The 18,208-nt window shown below is 36.0% G+C and overlaps 1 protein-coding gene and 1 pseudogene across 3 annotated transcripts in view; one reads left to right on the top strand and one right to left on the bottom strand.

The window, feature by feature from the left end:
• RTN4IP1 (reticulon 4 interacting protein 1) overlaps positions 1–18,208 on the top strand; it is a 45,535-nt gene that overhangs the window by 17,857 nt on the left and 9,470 nt on the right. For all 3 annotated transcript variants that reach the window (XM_016155743.2, XM_016155742.2, XM_036220490.1), the window contains exons 5-8: positions 325–373; positions 10,663–10,799; positions 14,086–14,269; positions 17,915–18,007. In XM_016155743.2, the coding sequence (XP_016011229.1) occupies positions 325–373; positions 10,663–10,799; positions 14,086–14,269; positions 17,915–18,007 (463 nt within the window). The remainder of the gene's footprint in view (positions 1–324; positions 374–10,662; positions 10,800–14,085; positions 14,270–17,914; positions 18,008–18,208) is intronic.
• LOC107516213 lies at positions 7,597–8,466 on the bottom strand (annotated as a pseudogene).

Genomic DNA, 18,208 nt, shown 5'->3' with positions numbered 1-18,208 from the left:
AATTTCAGTCTAGAAAAATTTAAGACAGAGGATACCAAGAACCCTCTGAGCTTTTTTAAAACACAAGTTATTGGTATTTTGATATTTAGTATTTTTGGTGAAGCACTCATAGAATGTCTGACTTTAAGCATTTATAGCTTCTTGGTAAAAATTAAAATACTACATAATAGGATCTTGGGAAGCTGAATGACTTTATTTGCTTTGGGGATTGTTTATCTCTGAGCCAGTTGCATGTTGAAAACGTCTTGGATATTTATCCCGTTATATTGACTTAGTATTTTCATTAATTATAGGTTTTTTTTTTTTTTTTGCATTGCATTGCAGTGTTTTAATCTTGGGTGCATCAGGTGGAGTTGGTACTTTTGCTATACAGGTAAGACCTTTTTTTTTTTAATTTTGAAAAGTGATTTATGCATGCTGTTCCAGGGCTTCTTGCAGCAGGAGTATTAGTAATACATAAACAATAGAAATAATAAGACATGATGATGATGATGATAGCTTAGGACTTATTTTGAACCACATATTGTATGCTAGCACTTTATAAACATTTGCTTATTTAACCCTGCTGGTTTTTTTTTTTTTTTTTGAAGTAACATTGGTTAATAACATTATAAAAGTTTCAGGTATACAACATTATAATTCAATATCTGTATATGCAATAGTGTACTCACCACCAAAAGTCTAGTTTCCATTTGTCACCATATATCTTACCCCCTTTACCCATTTGACCCTCCCACATCTCTTGCCCTTCTGGTAACTACCATTCTGTTCTCCATATCTATGAGTTTATTTTGTTTTGTTTGTTCATTTGTTCCTTTTTGTTTTATATTCCACATATAAGTAAAATCACACAGTTTTTGTCCTTTTCTGTCTGACATGTTTCACTTAGCATAATACCTTCAGGATCTATTCATATTGTCATAAATGGCAATATTTCATTTTTTATGGACAAGTTGTATTCCATCGTATGTGTATATATCATGGCTTCTTTATCAATTCTTCCATTGATGGATACTTAGGTTGCTTCCATATCTTGGCTATTATGCTTCAGTGAACATAGGGATACATGTATCTTTTCGATTTAGTGTTTTCATATTCTTCAGATAAATACCCAGAAGAGGAATTGCTGGATCATAAGGTAGTTCTAGTTTTAATTTTTTAAAGAACCTTCCTACTGTTTGCCATAGTGGCTGCACTAATTTACAATTCCACCAAGAGTATACAAGGGTTCCATTTTCTCCACATCCTCTTCAACACTAGCTTTTTCTTGTCTTTTTGATAATAGTCATTCTAACAGATGTGAATTGATATCTCATTGTGGTTTTCTTTCCCCTTTTTTCAGAACATTGAGTAAATCAGAAAAAAATCCCACAAATCCTATTGTGGTTTTCAGTTGCATTTCCCTGATGATTAGTGATATTGAACATCTTTTCATGTGCCTGTTGACCATCTGTATGTTTTCCTTGGAAAAATATCTATTCAGATCCCATGCCGATTTTTTAATCAGGTTGTTTGGTTTTTGTTGTTGAGTTGTATGAGTTATTTGTATATTTTGGATATAACTCCTTCTCTGAAATACCATTAGTAAATATCTTTCCCCATTCGAGTTGTTGCCTTTTTGTTTTGTTGATGATTTCTTTTGCTGTGCAGAAGCTTTTTAGTTCGCTGTAGTCCCGTTTGTTTGTTTTTGTTTTTTCTTTCCCTTGCTGTTTGGAATCTAATTCAGAGAAACATCACTAAGACCAATGAAGCTTTGTGCCTATGTTTCTCCTATGTAGTTTATGATTTCAGGTCTTATATTCAAGTCTTTAATCCACTTTGAGTTAAATTTGTATACAATATAAGATAGATAATCTAGTTTTATTGTTTTGCATGTGGCTGCCCAGTTTTCCCAACACTGTTTTTTGAAGAGATTTTCCTTTCTTCATTGTATATTCTCTGGTCCTTTGTCATAAATTAGTTGCCCATATACGTGTGGGGCTTTCAGTTCTGTTTCATTGGTCCACATTGATGAATGAATAGCCATCTCTTGGCTATTGTAAATAATGCTGAAATGAACATAGGGGTGCATATATCTTTTTAAATTAGTGTTTTGGATTTCTTTGGATAAAACCCAGAAATAGAATTGCTAGGTCATACGGTAGTACTATTTTGATTACTATAGTTTTGCTGGGGAGTTTGAAATTGGAGAGTGTGATACCTCCAAAATTGTTTTATTCCCTCAGGATTGCTTCGGCTAGTCAGGGTTTTTTGTGGTTCCTTAACAAATTTTAGAATTTTTATGTTCTATTTCTCTGAAAAATGCCATTGGGATTTTGATAATGATTGCATTGACTATAGATTGCCTTAGGTAATACAGACATTTTAACAATGTTAATTCTTTTAATCTATGAGCATGGAATATCTCTCCATTTTGTGTCTTCTTTAATTTCTTTTAGTAATGTAAGACAATTTTATAATCTTGTGAATAGGAAGATTATTTTCATGAATTTATAAATATACATAAATTATTTTTACTTAAAAGTTGTGGTAAAGCTAGGTTTAGTAAATTAATTGTAATTTCAGCTTGTTCTTCGAAGAAGGAAATTTTATAATGTAGAAGGAAGTGTTAATCTTTCCAGTGGCTTTATATGTGAGCTTGTTTGTGGATGTCCTGTATAAGAAATGTAGGAAAGCTTCCAGGGAGAAAGATCATGGGTAGTGCTGGTAGATGGAAGGCTACAATTTGGTAGAAATTGATAAATTGATTATAAAATGTATATAGAGATGCCATAGCCAAAAACTTTAAAGAAGGTAATACTCCCCCAAAGTGATTTAGATCTAATGAAATCCTATCAAAATGACAGCTGTCTTTATTTATTTATTTATTTATCTATCTATCTATCTATCTTTCTATTTATTTGTTTATTGCATGAACTGACAAATTGATCCTAAGATGCATATAGAATTTCAGGAGACTCAAATTGCCAGTCTTGAAAAAAGGACAAACTGGAGAACTCAAATGTCTTGATTTTATAACTTACTACAAAATCACAGTTATTAAAACAATGTGGTACTAGTATAAAACTAGACATAGAGATCAATGTGATAGAATTAAATATTCAGAAATAAACTCATAGCTGTATGAGTTATTGATTTTTGACTAGGATGGCAAGGCCATTAAATGGGGAAAAGAATAGTCTTTTCAATCAGTGGTACCAGGACAACTAGATACTCACATGCAAAAAATGACTGCTATCTCACTTCATATATGAAAACTAACTCAGACTGGGTCAAAAACCTAAATGTAAGAGCTAACACCATAAAACCCTTAGAGAACACAGGAATAAATCTTCATGATCTTGGATGTGACAACAGGTTCTTAGATATGACACCAAAAGCACAAGCAACAGAAGAAATAGATAAAATGAATTTCATCAAAATTAAAAACTTTTGTGTATCAAAGGACACTATCAATAAAATAAAAAGGCAACACATAAAGGAGCAAATATTTGCAAATCCTTTATAGGGTATAATATCGAGAACATGTAAAGAGTTCTTACAACTCAAGAACAGAAAGACAACTCAATTAAAAATTAGCAAAGAACTTGAGCAGACATTCAAAGAAGATATACAAATGTCCGATTAGCTTCCGGAAAGTTGTTTAACATCATTAGTCAATAGAGAAATACAAATCAAAACTACAATGAGATATCACTTCACATCCACTAGAATGGCTATATAATAAAGAAATAAAATAGAAAGTAACAATGTTAGCAAGGATGAGGAGAAACTGAAACCTTTGTATATTGCCAGTGGGAATATAAAATGGTACAGCTGCTATGGAAAACAGTTTGGCAGTTCCTTAAAATGTTAAACATATAATTACCATATGACCCAGAAATTCCATTCCTAAGTATATATCTAAAAGAAATGGAAATATACATTCAAACAAAAACTTGTGCACAAATGTTCATAGCAGCATCAATGTTCATAACAGCCCAAAACTGGAAGCAGCCCTGATGTCTATCAACTGATGAATGGAAAACAAATGTTATATAACACATAGTAGAATATCATTCAGCCATAAAAAGGAATGAAGTTCTGATAGAAGCATGCCATAACATGGATAAACCTCTAAAACATTATGCTAAGTGAAAGAATCCAGACACAAAAGGTCACTTCTTATATAACTGCATTTATGTCATGTCCAGAAGAGGCAAATTCATAGAGACAGAAAGCAGATTAGTGGTTGGTAAGGCCTGGAGAGAGGACGGAATGGGGATGGACAGCTTAGGGGCATGGGTTTACTTTTGGTTTGAGGAAAATGTTCTGGAATTAGACAATGGTGATGGTTGCAAAACATTGAATGTACTAAGAGCTACTCAGTTGTATACTTTAAAATTGTTAAAATGGTGAATTTTATGTTGCATAAATTTTACCTCAACAAAATAAAAAACAAAAAAAAAAAAAACAAAAAAATGAGCAATGGTCTGATCCTTCAGGAACAGGACAGCACCTAGTGGCTGCTCCCATTGTGATCGAATATTTAACTGGCTGGCTCCTGGGGGTGGGGCCTGGATTAAATATATCTCAATATGAAGGAAGAGGCCCTTTCCCAAATATGGGGCTAGTGAGCATACTCAGAGGCTCTTGTTTTCTAGGAGGGAGAATTTGGGTGCTGTACTTCACCTGAAGTCTTTTGAGGATCCAGATAGTGCTGGAATTTCCCATTCATCTGCTCACTGAATTGGGGGATAGGAGAGAGGACTCTTAAGAGATACATATGTTAACTTCTTTTTAATTCACCATTAGATACTGTTGTGGTCTGAATAGTTGCCCTCCACAATTCATATTTTGAAGTTTTAATGCCTAAATGTTATTGTTTTAGGAAGTGGGACCTTTGAGAAATGATTAGGTCATAAGGGCAGAGTTCTCATGAATGAGATTACCGCCCTTTTTAAAAGAGGCTCAGTTGAGCTCCCTAACCCTTCGACTATGTGAAGACACAAAGAAGTCCCCAGCTATGAACCAGGAAGAGGGCTTTCTACAGGAAGCAACTATGCTGGTGCCTTGATTTAGGACTTCTAGTCTTTAGAACCATGAGAAATATATTTCTATTGTTTATAAGCCACACAGTCTTTGGAATTTTGTTATAGCAGCCCCAAAAGACTAAGACCTAATCCAAAGACTTGTTCAATGTGAATTAATGAATAAGTAAATGAAAGAAAGGAAAAGAGCAAGGGAAGGTAGAAAGGAATGAGAAATATTTTACCTTGCTGGATAGTGTATAAATTAATATAACCACTTAGGAAAGTCATTTGACATCATCTGCTAAATCTGAATAGAAATTGCCCTATAGCAACCCAACAATTCTGCTCTTAAAAATATATTGTGTAGATATACATGCATGTTCACTTAAAGATATGTATCAGAATTACAGATATTATCCCTCAACTGGAAACAACTTGACATCTATCAACAGTACAATGGATAAGTAAATTGTGGTATAGTCTTACACTGGAATATTATACAGTCATGAAAGCAAACCATAGTTGCATACAATGAAGTAGATGAATCTCAGAAGCAGAATGTTAGTGAAAGAAATTAGACAAAAAAGTAGACTACCACCTTGAATGACATTCAAGATTAGGTGAAACTAAACAATAGTGTTTAAGGATGCCTACCTAGGAAGTAAAACTTTTTTTCTTTTAAAGGTTATATTAAAAGCCCTGTGGTTATTACTTCTAGGGGATTGAGGGCATTTTGATTGGGAGGGGGAAAGTAAGGCTCAGTGGCATGGATAGTGGTCTTGTTCTTAATCTTGAATGATATAATAGTATATGTAATAATTTGGTAAGCTGTACGTTTATATTCCAGGTACTTTTTTCTGTGTGTTGTATTTTACAACAAAATTATTTTAATAAAAACATTGAGTAATAAGAAAGTGTCAAGGTTAAATCCCATGCAAAGTTATTATAAGAAAAATAGAGTACAGTAATATCGATAATGAAAACATGTCAGAAAAATGTACCCACAAAACAGATCAAATAACCTGTAGTTTCAAAATAAGCCAAAAAAAAAAAAAATTAAAGACATGAAAGAACAAAGTAAGTTGAAATTGGAAAAGCTAAGAAAAAAATAAGTGAAAAAATCATTTGGCAATGAAGACTAAACTTCATAATAATACTGCCTCAATAGAAATAGAATGTGTAAACAGGAAAAATTTAAATTACAAAAGAAACTTAAAAACATTCAAGAGAAAATGTCAAATATTGAAGACAGGAAAGATTTTGATATATGGATAATTGGAGTCTCTGAAGAGGAAAACCGAAACAAAGGGCTAGAACAAATGCTAAAATCTATAATTCAAGAAACTTTCCTACTATCTTGAAATTAAATGATTTTCAACTACATGTTAAATGATCATAGCACTTATCAAACTAAGAACATGGACTTAACAAGCAATATCAAGGAAAACTTTAATAAAATTATTGACCTTAAAAAAAAAATCCTTGGGACATCTAAAAAAAAGAACATATATCTTAGAAGATAAGTAAAATTAGATTATCATCAGACTTTTGACAGCAATGCTTTAATGCCAAGGGAAAGATAATGTTGTAACACATCTAAGGCACTTGTGGAAGAGTATGCTAAGAATTTTATATACAGCCAAACTGGCCTTCATGTATAAAGAACACATACAAACTTAATTACATGCAAGAATGTGGGCAATATGTTCTTCTGATCCCTGTCTGAGAAATCTATTAGAGAATGAGCTTTTGACAACTTAAATGACTAGAGAGACATTGAATTAAGGACTGGTGGTAATTGGTAAAAGTAGTTATCTGAATAACTAAAACTAAATGGGGGATTTGGGGGAGTGTAGAGTGTAGCAGCCATATGCTCTAACAGGGTAAATATAGCGTAACTTTTTTATAAAGGGGAAAATAGAGCATATATTAAAGTTATTTTAATGCTTTCATTAATCATATTGATAGTGATATTGGTATTGTTCAAAGACTATTATGTGTGTAATATACAATAAAATAAATGAGTATTTATGGCATATTTTAATTCTGTCATCCTCCATATCTTTGATAACCAGAATTTTAGGTGTGGAAGAAAGGAGATACAGATATAACAGAAAAGAGATTAAGTAAAAGCTTTGTAGTCTTGAATTTGAATTGGAAGTGTCAATATGAACTCAAGAGGTATTTTGTGTACATGTGTATGTACAGCTATCTCTTGAAATATCACTGCTAACTAAAAATGCAGAGCTTCTTGGAGAAATGGTAGGTTCCAGATCTAGGGCACAAAATGTACGAGAATGAGCCCAGAATATATTAGACAACAAGGAAACTCTCAAAGATTAGTTAAGTCATGTCAAAAAGACTTGGGAGTCAACTTAAAGAAACTCCCAAAGATATGACAGTTTGCGCTTCAGTTATTCAGTGGATTGATACCCTTCAAATATATTTGAATCCATGAGTTCATGATTATATATTTTTATTTATTTTACATTTTGAGATTTACTGTATCAAACCAGTATAAAGTTTTACAATTTAGTAATTCTGGATTCCAAGTCAATGGAAATGCGAGGTTTACTTAAGAAAATTAATTTTCTTCTTTTACTTCTAAGTTTTCATCCTCCTCCTCTTCTGCTTGTCGATTCTTTCTTAGTTGACAGTGGATACCTATCCTGTCCCAGATACACACTTAGATGACAGTGATCTCTGAAGAGTAGATTTTGAATTTGCGCTTAACAATGTCTAAACTAGATGAATAATCTGGTGGATACACAGAATTTCGGAAGATCTCTAAATCTTCAATCTTTTCTATAGTTTGGTAGGCAGCAGTGTAGACTTACCATGAGATAGCATTTCAATAGTAATTAATTCTGAAGAGATAGTTTTTAAAAATTGCCAGTAGTTTCCTCCAGATGACAAGTTGTTTGGGTAGTGTCCATTGTAGCTCTCTGTCATTCGTTACTACCTCTGAAATAGCATGCGGATCAGATGAGTTTCACCGATGTATTTTTCTGAGTTAACCGTTTATAGCCTCTCAATTCCTTGCTCTTAGTGTTGCTTTGAGATCATCTTGTTTCATTTTTACAATGGTTCCATAAGCTTTCAGTGGTTCAACAACTTTGGCTTCAAGTCTTCCAACTTCTGCTTATTGATAATCCTGAAGTTTGGCAAACTCATCAGCAAAGTTTTTCAGACTCTACTTTAAATTTGAAGTCTCTGTAATTTCATTCACCAGGACGTCTACTTTATCTCGCAGTCTGGCAGTTTTCCATACTTAAACAGCAAAGATTAGGCACAGCTCTCCCAAATGATTCTCTGCATTTGTTACAGCATCTTGCAGTTGTCTGGTTTGAGCATCCTGGTTTTTCATGCTAACCTCAACATCTTGCCTCATGCACTGTTGGGACCCTGGACTAGGGCCCAACAATGGGGCTCCAAGACATGGCCAAGAGCCCATCCTACCCATGATACATATTTTTTAAAAGTGGTCACTTTTAGAAGATGGTGGGGAACTGATTTATAAACTGAAAAAGGGAAACAATTATTTGTCTTGCCTTTATTATAAGAACTAAACAAAAGTGTTTATAAAACTATTCCAACAACTAAAGAAAAAGAGATAGAACATTATTCCCTTGAAACCACCTGCTAAGACGATAAAAACAGCAACAGCCAGACATGACGTGCCTATCATTTTGCCAGACACTTATCCATATTCTTGCTAAAGGGATTGAAAGAGAAAATACAGAGGACAGAACAGCATGTGGAACTGCCCCTTGAGTGTACAGTAAGAAATTCCACACTGTGGTGGGAAATGGCCCAGATTCTTTCATAGATAAATTACAAGAAAGTTAAGGCATAAAGAGGAACCTATAGTTTGAAAAGAAACTTAAAAGAAGAGATCATATTTTAAAAATGCACAAGACTGAACTCTAGTGTCTAGGAAATACGTAATTGGGTGACGAAATATTTTAAAACGTAAGGAGGTGATTACTATAAATATTAGGATACTAATGATTTTGGGGAGGAGGGAGGAGCTTGTGTTGGGCCAGGGCACATAGAAAAGCTTTTGGAATGGCTATAGGCTTTCTGTCTCTGAGTTGTGCCTGCCTTTTCAAAAAAGGTAAAGCTGTTTTTAAAACCATTTAGCGGCTTTCAGAGATAATAGATCTAAGTGGGAGAGGAAAAACAAGAGATTTGGAAAAAAATTTATTGAACTGTTTCAACCTGGGACAAATTCTTTCTGAGGATTTAATACTATTTAAAGAAAACACATATTAAATGTAGGCACTTAGAACATAATTTTCCTTTTTTCTCAAGAGTTTTTTTTTTTTAATATTAGCTGCTGGATATAAAAAAAAGAATATATTAAAAACATTATACATATTAGATATCAGATATTCATCTTGGATTATATTCTTCATATTTGAATTTGGTTTGGGACTTGCTATTTAAAGCAACATGTCATTATACTCAAGTATCCCTGTTTCCATCACATAAACATCGTAAATTATATGTGATACGACTCCTAAATATTTTAATTCCCTTCAAATTTCCAGAGCATATAAACGCTTGGTCAATATTGCTCTTAAAAGTGAGAAGTTAGATAAGATTATGAATGATTTTAAAATCCTTTATTTTTTGTGTTTAACAGCTATTTTATTAGCACCTATGTGTGCCACTGGGTGGGGATTTAGTAGTGAACAAAACAAACAGATCTCTTATATACTGGGGAACCTTTGCAACTTAAGGCAGCTCAGGAAACTGATACTCAGGCAGGATGAGGAAAACAGCCAATCTCTTATGATCTATAACTATCAGTACGAAAGTTTCTCAATGAACTTCAAGTAATTCTTCTCAAATTAGGTTGATAATGCCTCCCTTTTAATTCTATAAAATTGTTATTATAGAAAAGAATAAAAGAATTATAGCAATTAGAGCAGGATGCTTTCTGGTACTTAATCCTGAATAATGTTATAATTTAGATTTTTAAATCTATTCCTTATTATTTTAAAATAGAAGGCATCTGCTTTTTAAATCTTGGGGACTATTTATTTAGTTGTTTTTAGTCCAAAGGTAATCCATGTTTAAAAATAAAATGTCCATATTTTCTTCCCTTTTTAAAAGCACCTTTTCATTTATTACCTAGTACCGATAACTAGTTGCTTTGAAACAAGAAATCTGACTGAAGACTGTACTAATACTTACTGGAGATGCAGATGAAGAGGTGTTGCATTTTTATGTACTAGACACCTGTAAAATTGTCATTTTTCCAAAACCATTTTTTGTTTGTTTTTGGCTGTATACCTTTGTCATCATTGAGAGCAGTAAACTCGAGGCTATCAACTCCTGTCTTTTCTGGTACTGGTGAGGCATCAAGCCCTTCTCTAATTGGATTGGTTATAACTTCATGACAGCAAGGCGACTGGCTGCCTCTTCCAGGGAAAATGAGATCTATTTCTTAGAGTTATCTTAGTGAACAAACGTTTACTCATTTTTACTAGTCTCTGACAGATGGCTTCCTGTAGTTCTTAAGGCAAAGCACTTAGAGTTCTCTAGAGATTAGGTTGATATATGTACACATGGTGCCAACTATTTTTAAATGCAGTCAATTTTCTACTTTCCTGTCCCTTTTTTTATTTTCATTTTTTGGCAGGTAATGAAAGCATGGGATGCTCATGTGACAGCAGTTTGCTCTCAGGATGCCAGTGAACTTGTGAGGAAACTTGGGGCAGATGATGTAATTGATTACAAATCCGGAAATGTGGAAGAGCAGTTGAAATCTTTAAAACCGTATGTATTTAAACATTGTTCACATTGGGAAGGTGGGAACAGGGACAGTTGATAATGCAAGCCTGAGATGGTTTGGTGGCCTTACAGTCATATCAGAATCTTAGAGAAGAATCTGTGAAAACACTTCATGCCATTAGAAAGTCATTTATGTTGGCTTCTGTTTTAATTCTAGATGTTAACACAGCACAATAGCATAATGTGGTATGTACTAAAAAAGATATTTTGCTTACATGGTCTTTTGCTAATTTTTATTTTAACTTTTATTGCATGGTTGTAAGATATCTGAAAACAAAATTGGAAGTTTGTTCCCTTCAGTGGCATCTGTCAAACAGGAAGAATATAGAGCATTGCATGAAAATAAATGATTAGCATTAAACATGTTTTTAGTGTTTTGGCTTAATATGGGCTTCGGAGAAACAGTGACAGCGTAGATTTGGTAATGGGAGCAGTGTGACTGTTCCCAGTGCATCTATGTCAGGCAGTGGTTTGGCCTAATATACCAGACAGGAGCAGATTCAGGAGAGCTGTCTGATCCTGCTGGTCCTGACTGTGGCCCAACCAGAAATAGAGGGGGTGCTTATTAATTGGTCTTCATCTGGCCAAGTCAAAGCTGAAACTGAAAACATAACTGAGGAGTATTTGGAAGGCTGTTTGCTGCTGCTTTTTCAAAGGTTTTTCTTTTTTTTATTTTCTTTTGGTCAGTTTTCAGAAGCCAATCATTCTTGCCTACTTCTTGTAGAAGTATATTTTCGTGGGTTAAAAAAAAAGAAAAAAAAGAGGGAGGCCCCTATTTGACTGCCTGGCCTTTTGAGCCAGTACCCCCAACTCCCAACAGTAGTATGGTGGTATACCCTGGAGTAACCAGCTGACAACTGGTGATTCCTTCCACTGTTCATGGAGCATCTACTCTTGCCAGACAGTGTTTTAAACACCGGATGCAGATCAGTGGTGAACAAGACATTCCCTTTTCATGGGGCTTATATTCTAGTCAAGAAGGTGTCAGTGGCAAGTGCTCTCAAGAACACCCTGATGCAGGAAAAGGAAAACAAATGATTTAGGAGGAGTCTTTTTTAGATGGGGTGGTTTAAAAATGCCTTTGAGGCATTTGAGTAGAGACATCAGGGAGCAAACCAAGTGAAAGAGATTTTTTTTTTTTTTTTAATCTTGTTCTCTGCTATATCCCTCCACCTGGAACAGTGTAGTAGTAGTGTGTTCTACGTGCTCAATAAGCAAAAACAGTCCCCAAACATTTGTTTAATTGTTGAGGGAAATCTAGGAGAAGAACAATTGTTCTAGGTAGAGGTGACAACAAATATAAACCCCTTGCAGAAGGAACACACTTGGCACTGTCCCTTGCAGAAATCTTGTTAGCTACCTTCCTGCCCGTGCATTAGGACCTAGGCCTCCCTGGGCCTTTGAGATCTGGCTTCTTGATACTGGTAATTTTGGTTGATCACATACCTTCTGCTGCTTCTAGGAATTGCAGCATGAGACTGAGTCCAAGTCCAACCCAGTCCCCTTATCTACCTGAAGTTTTCTACATGTCTGAAATTTGTCAACAGAGAAAAGAGAACCTGACTGATGGAAGGCTAGAGCATGCTCAGCCTAGCTTTCCACATCTGTGCTGCAGTTTGTTTCTCTGTATCTCTGGCAAATGGTCTTGTTCTTTTTGCTTGCTCTTTTCCATTAGGGGAACCTCTCTGGGTTACAGATGCAGGCCATTACTTTTTTTTTTGACAGCTTTAGTTAAAATTGATCTTTGTAACATCTGCCTAGAGTTTGGCACCTAAATCCACCTAGAATAAGTTTGTTGCTCCTTCTAAGTCACAGTTTTTTAGATTTGAATTTTAGAATTTTACAGCAAGAAAGGCCTTTGAAATCTTTAGTCCAACTCTATCATGTTATAGTAGAGAAAATCAGGGGCTGAGGATTTATGAGCTTTTGCATGCTCAAGGTCATGCCACTTAATTATTGGTGGGAGAGCCGGGTCTACAACCTGGTCTCCAGCCTTTTCCACACAGTGCCTGTTCTGTAATACCAGGCTGCCCTTGTTATTTAAAATAAATATCATATTTGTTTATTTAAAATTTGGGAAGGAAGTAGAAACTTAAAAGCAGAAACTATAGAAACTTAAATTCATAAAAAAATTTCTATTTTCTGATGAGAAGAATAGTCTTCTAGGAAGGTCATCCTCCTGCACTTATATTCTTCAATTTTTATTTACCCTTCTTTTAGTTTTAGTCCCATGAAAGACTCAAGATCCACAAAGTTGGCCAAAGCTGGTTTGAGAAGCTTCAGCATTTGACTTCATCCAGATGAATTTAGAAGGGGAAAGGAATTTACCAAAAAGGAATTTGTCTATTAATTTGCTTAATTAATAAGCATGCGTTCTCTAAATAAATCTTTGTTTCCAAGTGTTTAAAAGTGTTTAAAAGCTTTTTTGGGTTTTATCCCCTTTAAGTAGAATATAGTGATTATAGCGGTTTTTTATTAGATTTAAGGAGTTGATATCTGTCATTTCCAGTGGATTCTATTATGATTGGATTTTCTTGGCACGTTAGAGCAGAATCAAAGACTGAGACCAGGTTGTTGATTTTTCTTTGTCCTGATGCTGTGCATGAAACCAAAAAAGAAAATTCCAGAAGGTGAAGAGGATGCTTCTACAAGCAGTTCTGACTATGGAGAGAATAAAAGCAAATTATTCTTGTCTTTCAACCTCAGTATTTCTCGGCACTAAAGAATACTTTGACTTATATTGGATGGATACTTTGCAGTTTTCTATAAAGCTTGAGTCAGGGTTTCTCAACCTTGGCAACCTTAGTTTCTCAACTGTTGACATTTTGGCTGGATAATTTTTTGTTGTGAGGAACTGTTCTATGAATTTTAGGCTGTTTATCATCATCCCTGGCCTGTAGATGCTAGTATCCTCTTCTCACCACCTTCCGTAATTGTGACAACTGGAAATGTCTCTAGACATTGCCTAATATGTCCCCTGCAGGGCTGTACTCACCCTCAGTTAAGAACCACTTGTTTAAGTCATTCGTAAAGTATTAGAAAATAATATGATTTTATGACAAAAAACATCAGTTGCACTTTACTTGGAGAAAAGCCAGACATCCAGTAAGGAGTAGGCCCCTTTCTCCTTTGTCAAAGCAGCCACCCCTCTGCTGGATGGCACAGCGCAACTTAGTTTGTGAGCTGTCACTGAAATTTGATGGGTGTGAAGGGGGTTGGAGCCCTGGGTAAAGACTAACAAGAATGTCTTGATTTGTTTCTTCCTTTCCAGGTTCGATTTCATTCTTGATAATGTTGGTGGATCCACCGAAACATGGGCTCTGAATTTTCTCAAGAAATGGTCCGGAGCCACATATGTGACTTTGGTGACTCCTTTCCTCCTGAACATGGACCGATTGGGCATAGCAGATGGCATGTTACAGACAGGTGTCACCATGGGTTCTAAGACATTAAAGGTAGGGGAAGAGTCTTGGTGAGAACCAGTAGGTGCTTCATGCTTCTGGAAGTTGATTTCTACCTGGCCAGTTTCTTTTATCTTGGAGTCAGCATAGCACAGTGGCTACAAGCATGGGCTCTGGAGTTACACATGACTGGGTTCAAATTCTGGCCTTCACTTAGTAGCTGTGTGACCCCGTGCAAATTACTTAATATTACTAAGCCCCAATTCTACACTATAAAATGAGGCTAATAAGATACCCACTCTACTGCATGGCATGAGCATTAAATGAGATAATCCATGTGAAGAACTTGGCATGATGCCAAGTACATAAAAGGCTCTTATTAAATGTTAGCCTTTATTATTAGCATATGATACACCCGCTTTTTTCTTGCCTATACCTGATGGTCCTCTTTCTGTCTTCACCAGACTTAACACATATAGTCTCTTGTAAAGGAAAGTGGAAACTTTATTAAGTCTGTATGCAGCTGGCTGATTTTATGGTCATAGGATTGGGATATGCCAGTGATTCCCAGACTGGGGCTTTCAGACCTTTAGAGGTCTGTGGACATTTTTCGAATTTGAAAAGCCTGAAGGAAATTGTATTCTTACTTCAGTAAGGCTACAAAGACTAATAGAACCATCATGCCTTTTCTGGAATTGTATCAACTTGTCCAAATACTTCATATCCCATGTGAATCAGAAACTAGCCATTGATGGCATTCTGAGAGTTTCCGAGACTTGATTATTGAGCCTGACTGTTAGCAGGGCCACCATTACCAGGGCTATAAGGAGCTCTGTCACCCACCTGAGCACATCCTGTGTCTGGTGGGCCTTTGAGACTAGCATAGATCAGCCTTAGTTACAGGACTGATAGCAGAGCTTGAGAGTCTGCTCTCTACCTAACATGATAACCTGTTGTCATCACAATGGTGATAGAGGCTTATATAATTTCATGTTATACACTGGTGGTAATTACAGATCATTAGTTTAAAATCTGAATTAGTGTTGAAATGGAATGTGATACACAAAAATGAAGATAAATTCTGTTTTTTTTTTTTTAATTAGACAAAATATTTCAGTCTCAGGATAAAAGCAGTAGAAGGTTCCTCTGTGGCACAAAGGTTGTTAGTCACTGTGTCCAGCCAGCCCACACTGACCCATATCTGTGAAATGAGTGGCTTGATAATTATCTGTAGCTTCTTCTTTTTTCTAGAATATAGTTTGGGACCTTTTGGGGGTGAAATTTAGGACTTTGGTCTCTCAAATCCTATGTACTAAATACTTAGAGAGCTGCGATAGAGGAGACCACTACTCAATTCTTAGGAACCACATATGGGTAATAGAGATGAACAAACCAGCACTGTACTCTAGGATTCTTTATTTGATTCAGGTGGCAGCCAGAAACTGTCTGCAGGGTGCTTTGTGGTAGAGAAAGGGATCTTAACTGTCCTTTATCTCTTCTTTCCCTTTTCACAAAATCCAGGGCTTTCCAAGTACTTTAAAATATAATTTTAAGTGTTCTATGAGATTTTACAGTTTGTACTCCAGTGAAACCTCTTACATGTTAACCTTAAGAGTTGTCCTCTGAGAGTAAAACGGGCATAGCTCTCTTCATTTACCTTTCCCCCTACTTGAAAGGGGATAGTGGTAATCTCATGTGGAAACCTTTTAAGTAGTTTCTGATGTCTTCCTGAGACCGTGCACAGTTAAAGCTTTATTGTAATGCTTCAGGCTCTCTTGCCTGCTTTGGTTTACCTCTCCTGTAATGGCCTGGAAAAAATACACAAACCCCATGGAGCAGAATATAAAAATTCTGCTGTTACTGACCCAAAGTTTTACTTTACAGGGCAACCTGCTGTAAAAAATTATAGATGTGGCAGTTGTGACTATTTCTGTTCCTTCTTTAAAACCCTAAACATTCCTAGAATGTTTTAATTATAGTCTATAAGGCCAGACCTTAGCAGGAAGAACATGAACGGGTCTTCCGTGATTATAATTAACTGGGCCCCCTGTAAGCTTGGGGCCTAGTTAATTATACCAGTACTTCTGGTATCTAGCTACATAAGCCTTCAACCAGAATTTTTTTTAAAGTATGTTACCTAGACCAGTGTTTTCCAACCTCTTTCATGCTTGGACACTCAGAGAAAATGATAGTATTTGAAGAGCATTTTGAGACTGCTCTGGGCCAAGAGCAAACTCCCTGGAGACTCTGCCAGCCCAGGTTCTATCTAGCTACTCCAAAGACTAATGGGAATCCAGGTCTCATCACACCTCTTCTTAGCTTTGTTTGCATCTCTGGTCCTGGGATAATTATTACCAGTGCCTCCTTTAACTCTCACAGTTCCAGGTTAGACTGAACTATATGGTCACTCAACCAAACAGTAAGCCCTTCCTGGTACACCCGTTGCAAAGCTCTGCCTAGACAACAGCTTGATATTGTCTTTCTTTCCACAGTCTTAAACTCTAATTTGATATTGCCCCAATCTTTCCCCAATAAAAAAAAATTTATTGAATACTTTCTATGTATTAGGCACTTTGCATACATTCTCATTTAATTCTTCCAACAACTCTGTGCACTAGGTGGCATTTTCAGTATTCTGCAGGCCAAGAAACAGGTTGAAAGAAATAGCTTGACCTAAATGACACAACTGTTAAGTGCCTGAGTTGGAGTAGCAGGGGCGTTCCGTTGCACTTGCCAGCTTCATGCCATGGTAGTAGCTTATGTTATGCTAAGGGACTGTGAGACAGGTAATGAGCTCAGGGAAAAGAAATCTGAGCTCTCCCAGTAGTTGTGGGCAGGTGCTGGGAGGGAGGCAGCATGGTGCTGGCTGACCTCGTACCACCTCTGGATAGTTCTCATCTGATGAAGTGTAGTTGGGCAGGTCACTGAGGTATCATGGAGAACCTCAGCTCACTTGTTATTTTGATCGCGGCCTACCCTACCTCTGATATAAAGAGTAACAATTAAAAGCAGGTATGCTAGTAGAGTGGCCATGAGTCCTTTTAGTGTAAGATTTTTGTTTATCTTCACCTGGGGACATTTTGTCCCATAATAGATTAGATGGCTTGGGACTTGCCGTAACTGTAGGGGACGACTCAGCTACGATGCATAAGAAACTTTACACTTTGTTTTGCCTATAAAGCTGGCTTTTTACTCTCAGAGCCGGTAAAAGTTTGTGGTTGGATTTCTTATCTAAAATCACATCTTGCCTTATTGCCCCCAAAGAAATCCTGAATTAAGTAAAAAGCTCTTTTCTTGTGCCTCTGAGCTTTATTCAAACCTTAGTAGGGAAAGCCTAGAGGTCTCAGCCTAATTTCTCATAGTAAAGAAATTGAGTGTATAGGACTACTTAGACTGTCATTTTAAGGAGAGCTTTCCTATGCTTACTTGCTTATCTGTCACAGCATAGTGAGGAAGCCTAAGTTCACATGGATATTTCTTTGTTCACTTATTTATTAAACATTTATGGAGCATCCACTATCTGTCAGTCACTGTGTTAATGTGCTGGACATACAACTCATTGCGTCAGCATGAAATGGGAACTCAGTTTGTGTATGTTAGTCATCCAGAAAGTACTTTTCCTTTAAGATGTTTTTAGTCAAATTTTATCCTTTCTTGTATTTGACATGTCTTTTCCTTTTTTCTTTTCCCCTTTTTTAGCATTTCTGGCAAGGAGTCCATTATCGCTGGGCCTTTTTCATGCCCAGTGGTCCATATCTAGATGATATTGGAAAACTGGTGGATGCAGGAAAGGTATGTGCAACCCATTGTATTGCTAGAGTGTTCTTTATAATCTTGGTGACCTGCCCACCAAGCCTAGTCCATGGGAACTCTTTAGAGGTAGGCTTGACCAATATACATGCAGCAGCATGTTTAAGTTAGTTTTAGTGCTGCAATTTTGGTTTTATCTCCATGGGAATCATAGGCATAGACTGCTAGATCTGAAAAAGAGCG

The sequence above is a fragment of the Rousettus aegyptiacus genome, unplaced genomic scaffold (genome assembly GCF_014176215.1).
Source record: "Rousettus aegyptiacus isolate mRouAeg1 unplaced genomic scaffold, mRouAeg1.p scaffold_m13_p_1, whole genome shotgun sequence".
Taxonomy (NCBI): domain Eukaryota; kingdom Metazoa; phylum Chordata; class Mammalia; order Chiroptera; family Pteropodidae; genus Rousettus; species Rousettus aegyptiacus.
This window is presented reverse-complemented; position numbering and strand designations above follow the sequence as displayed.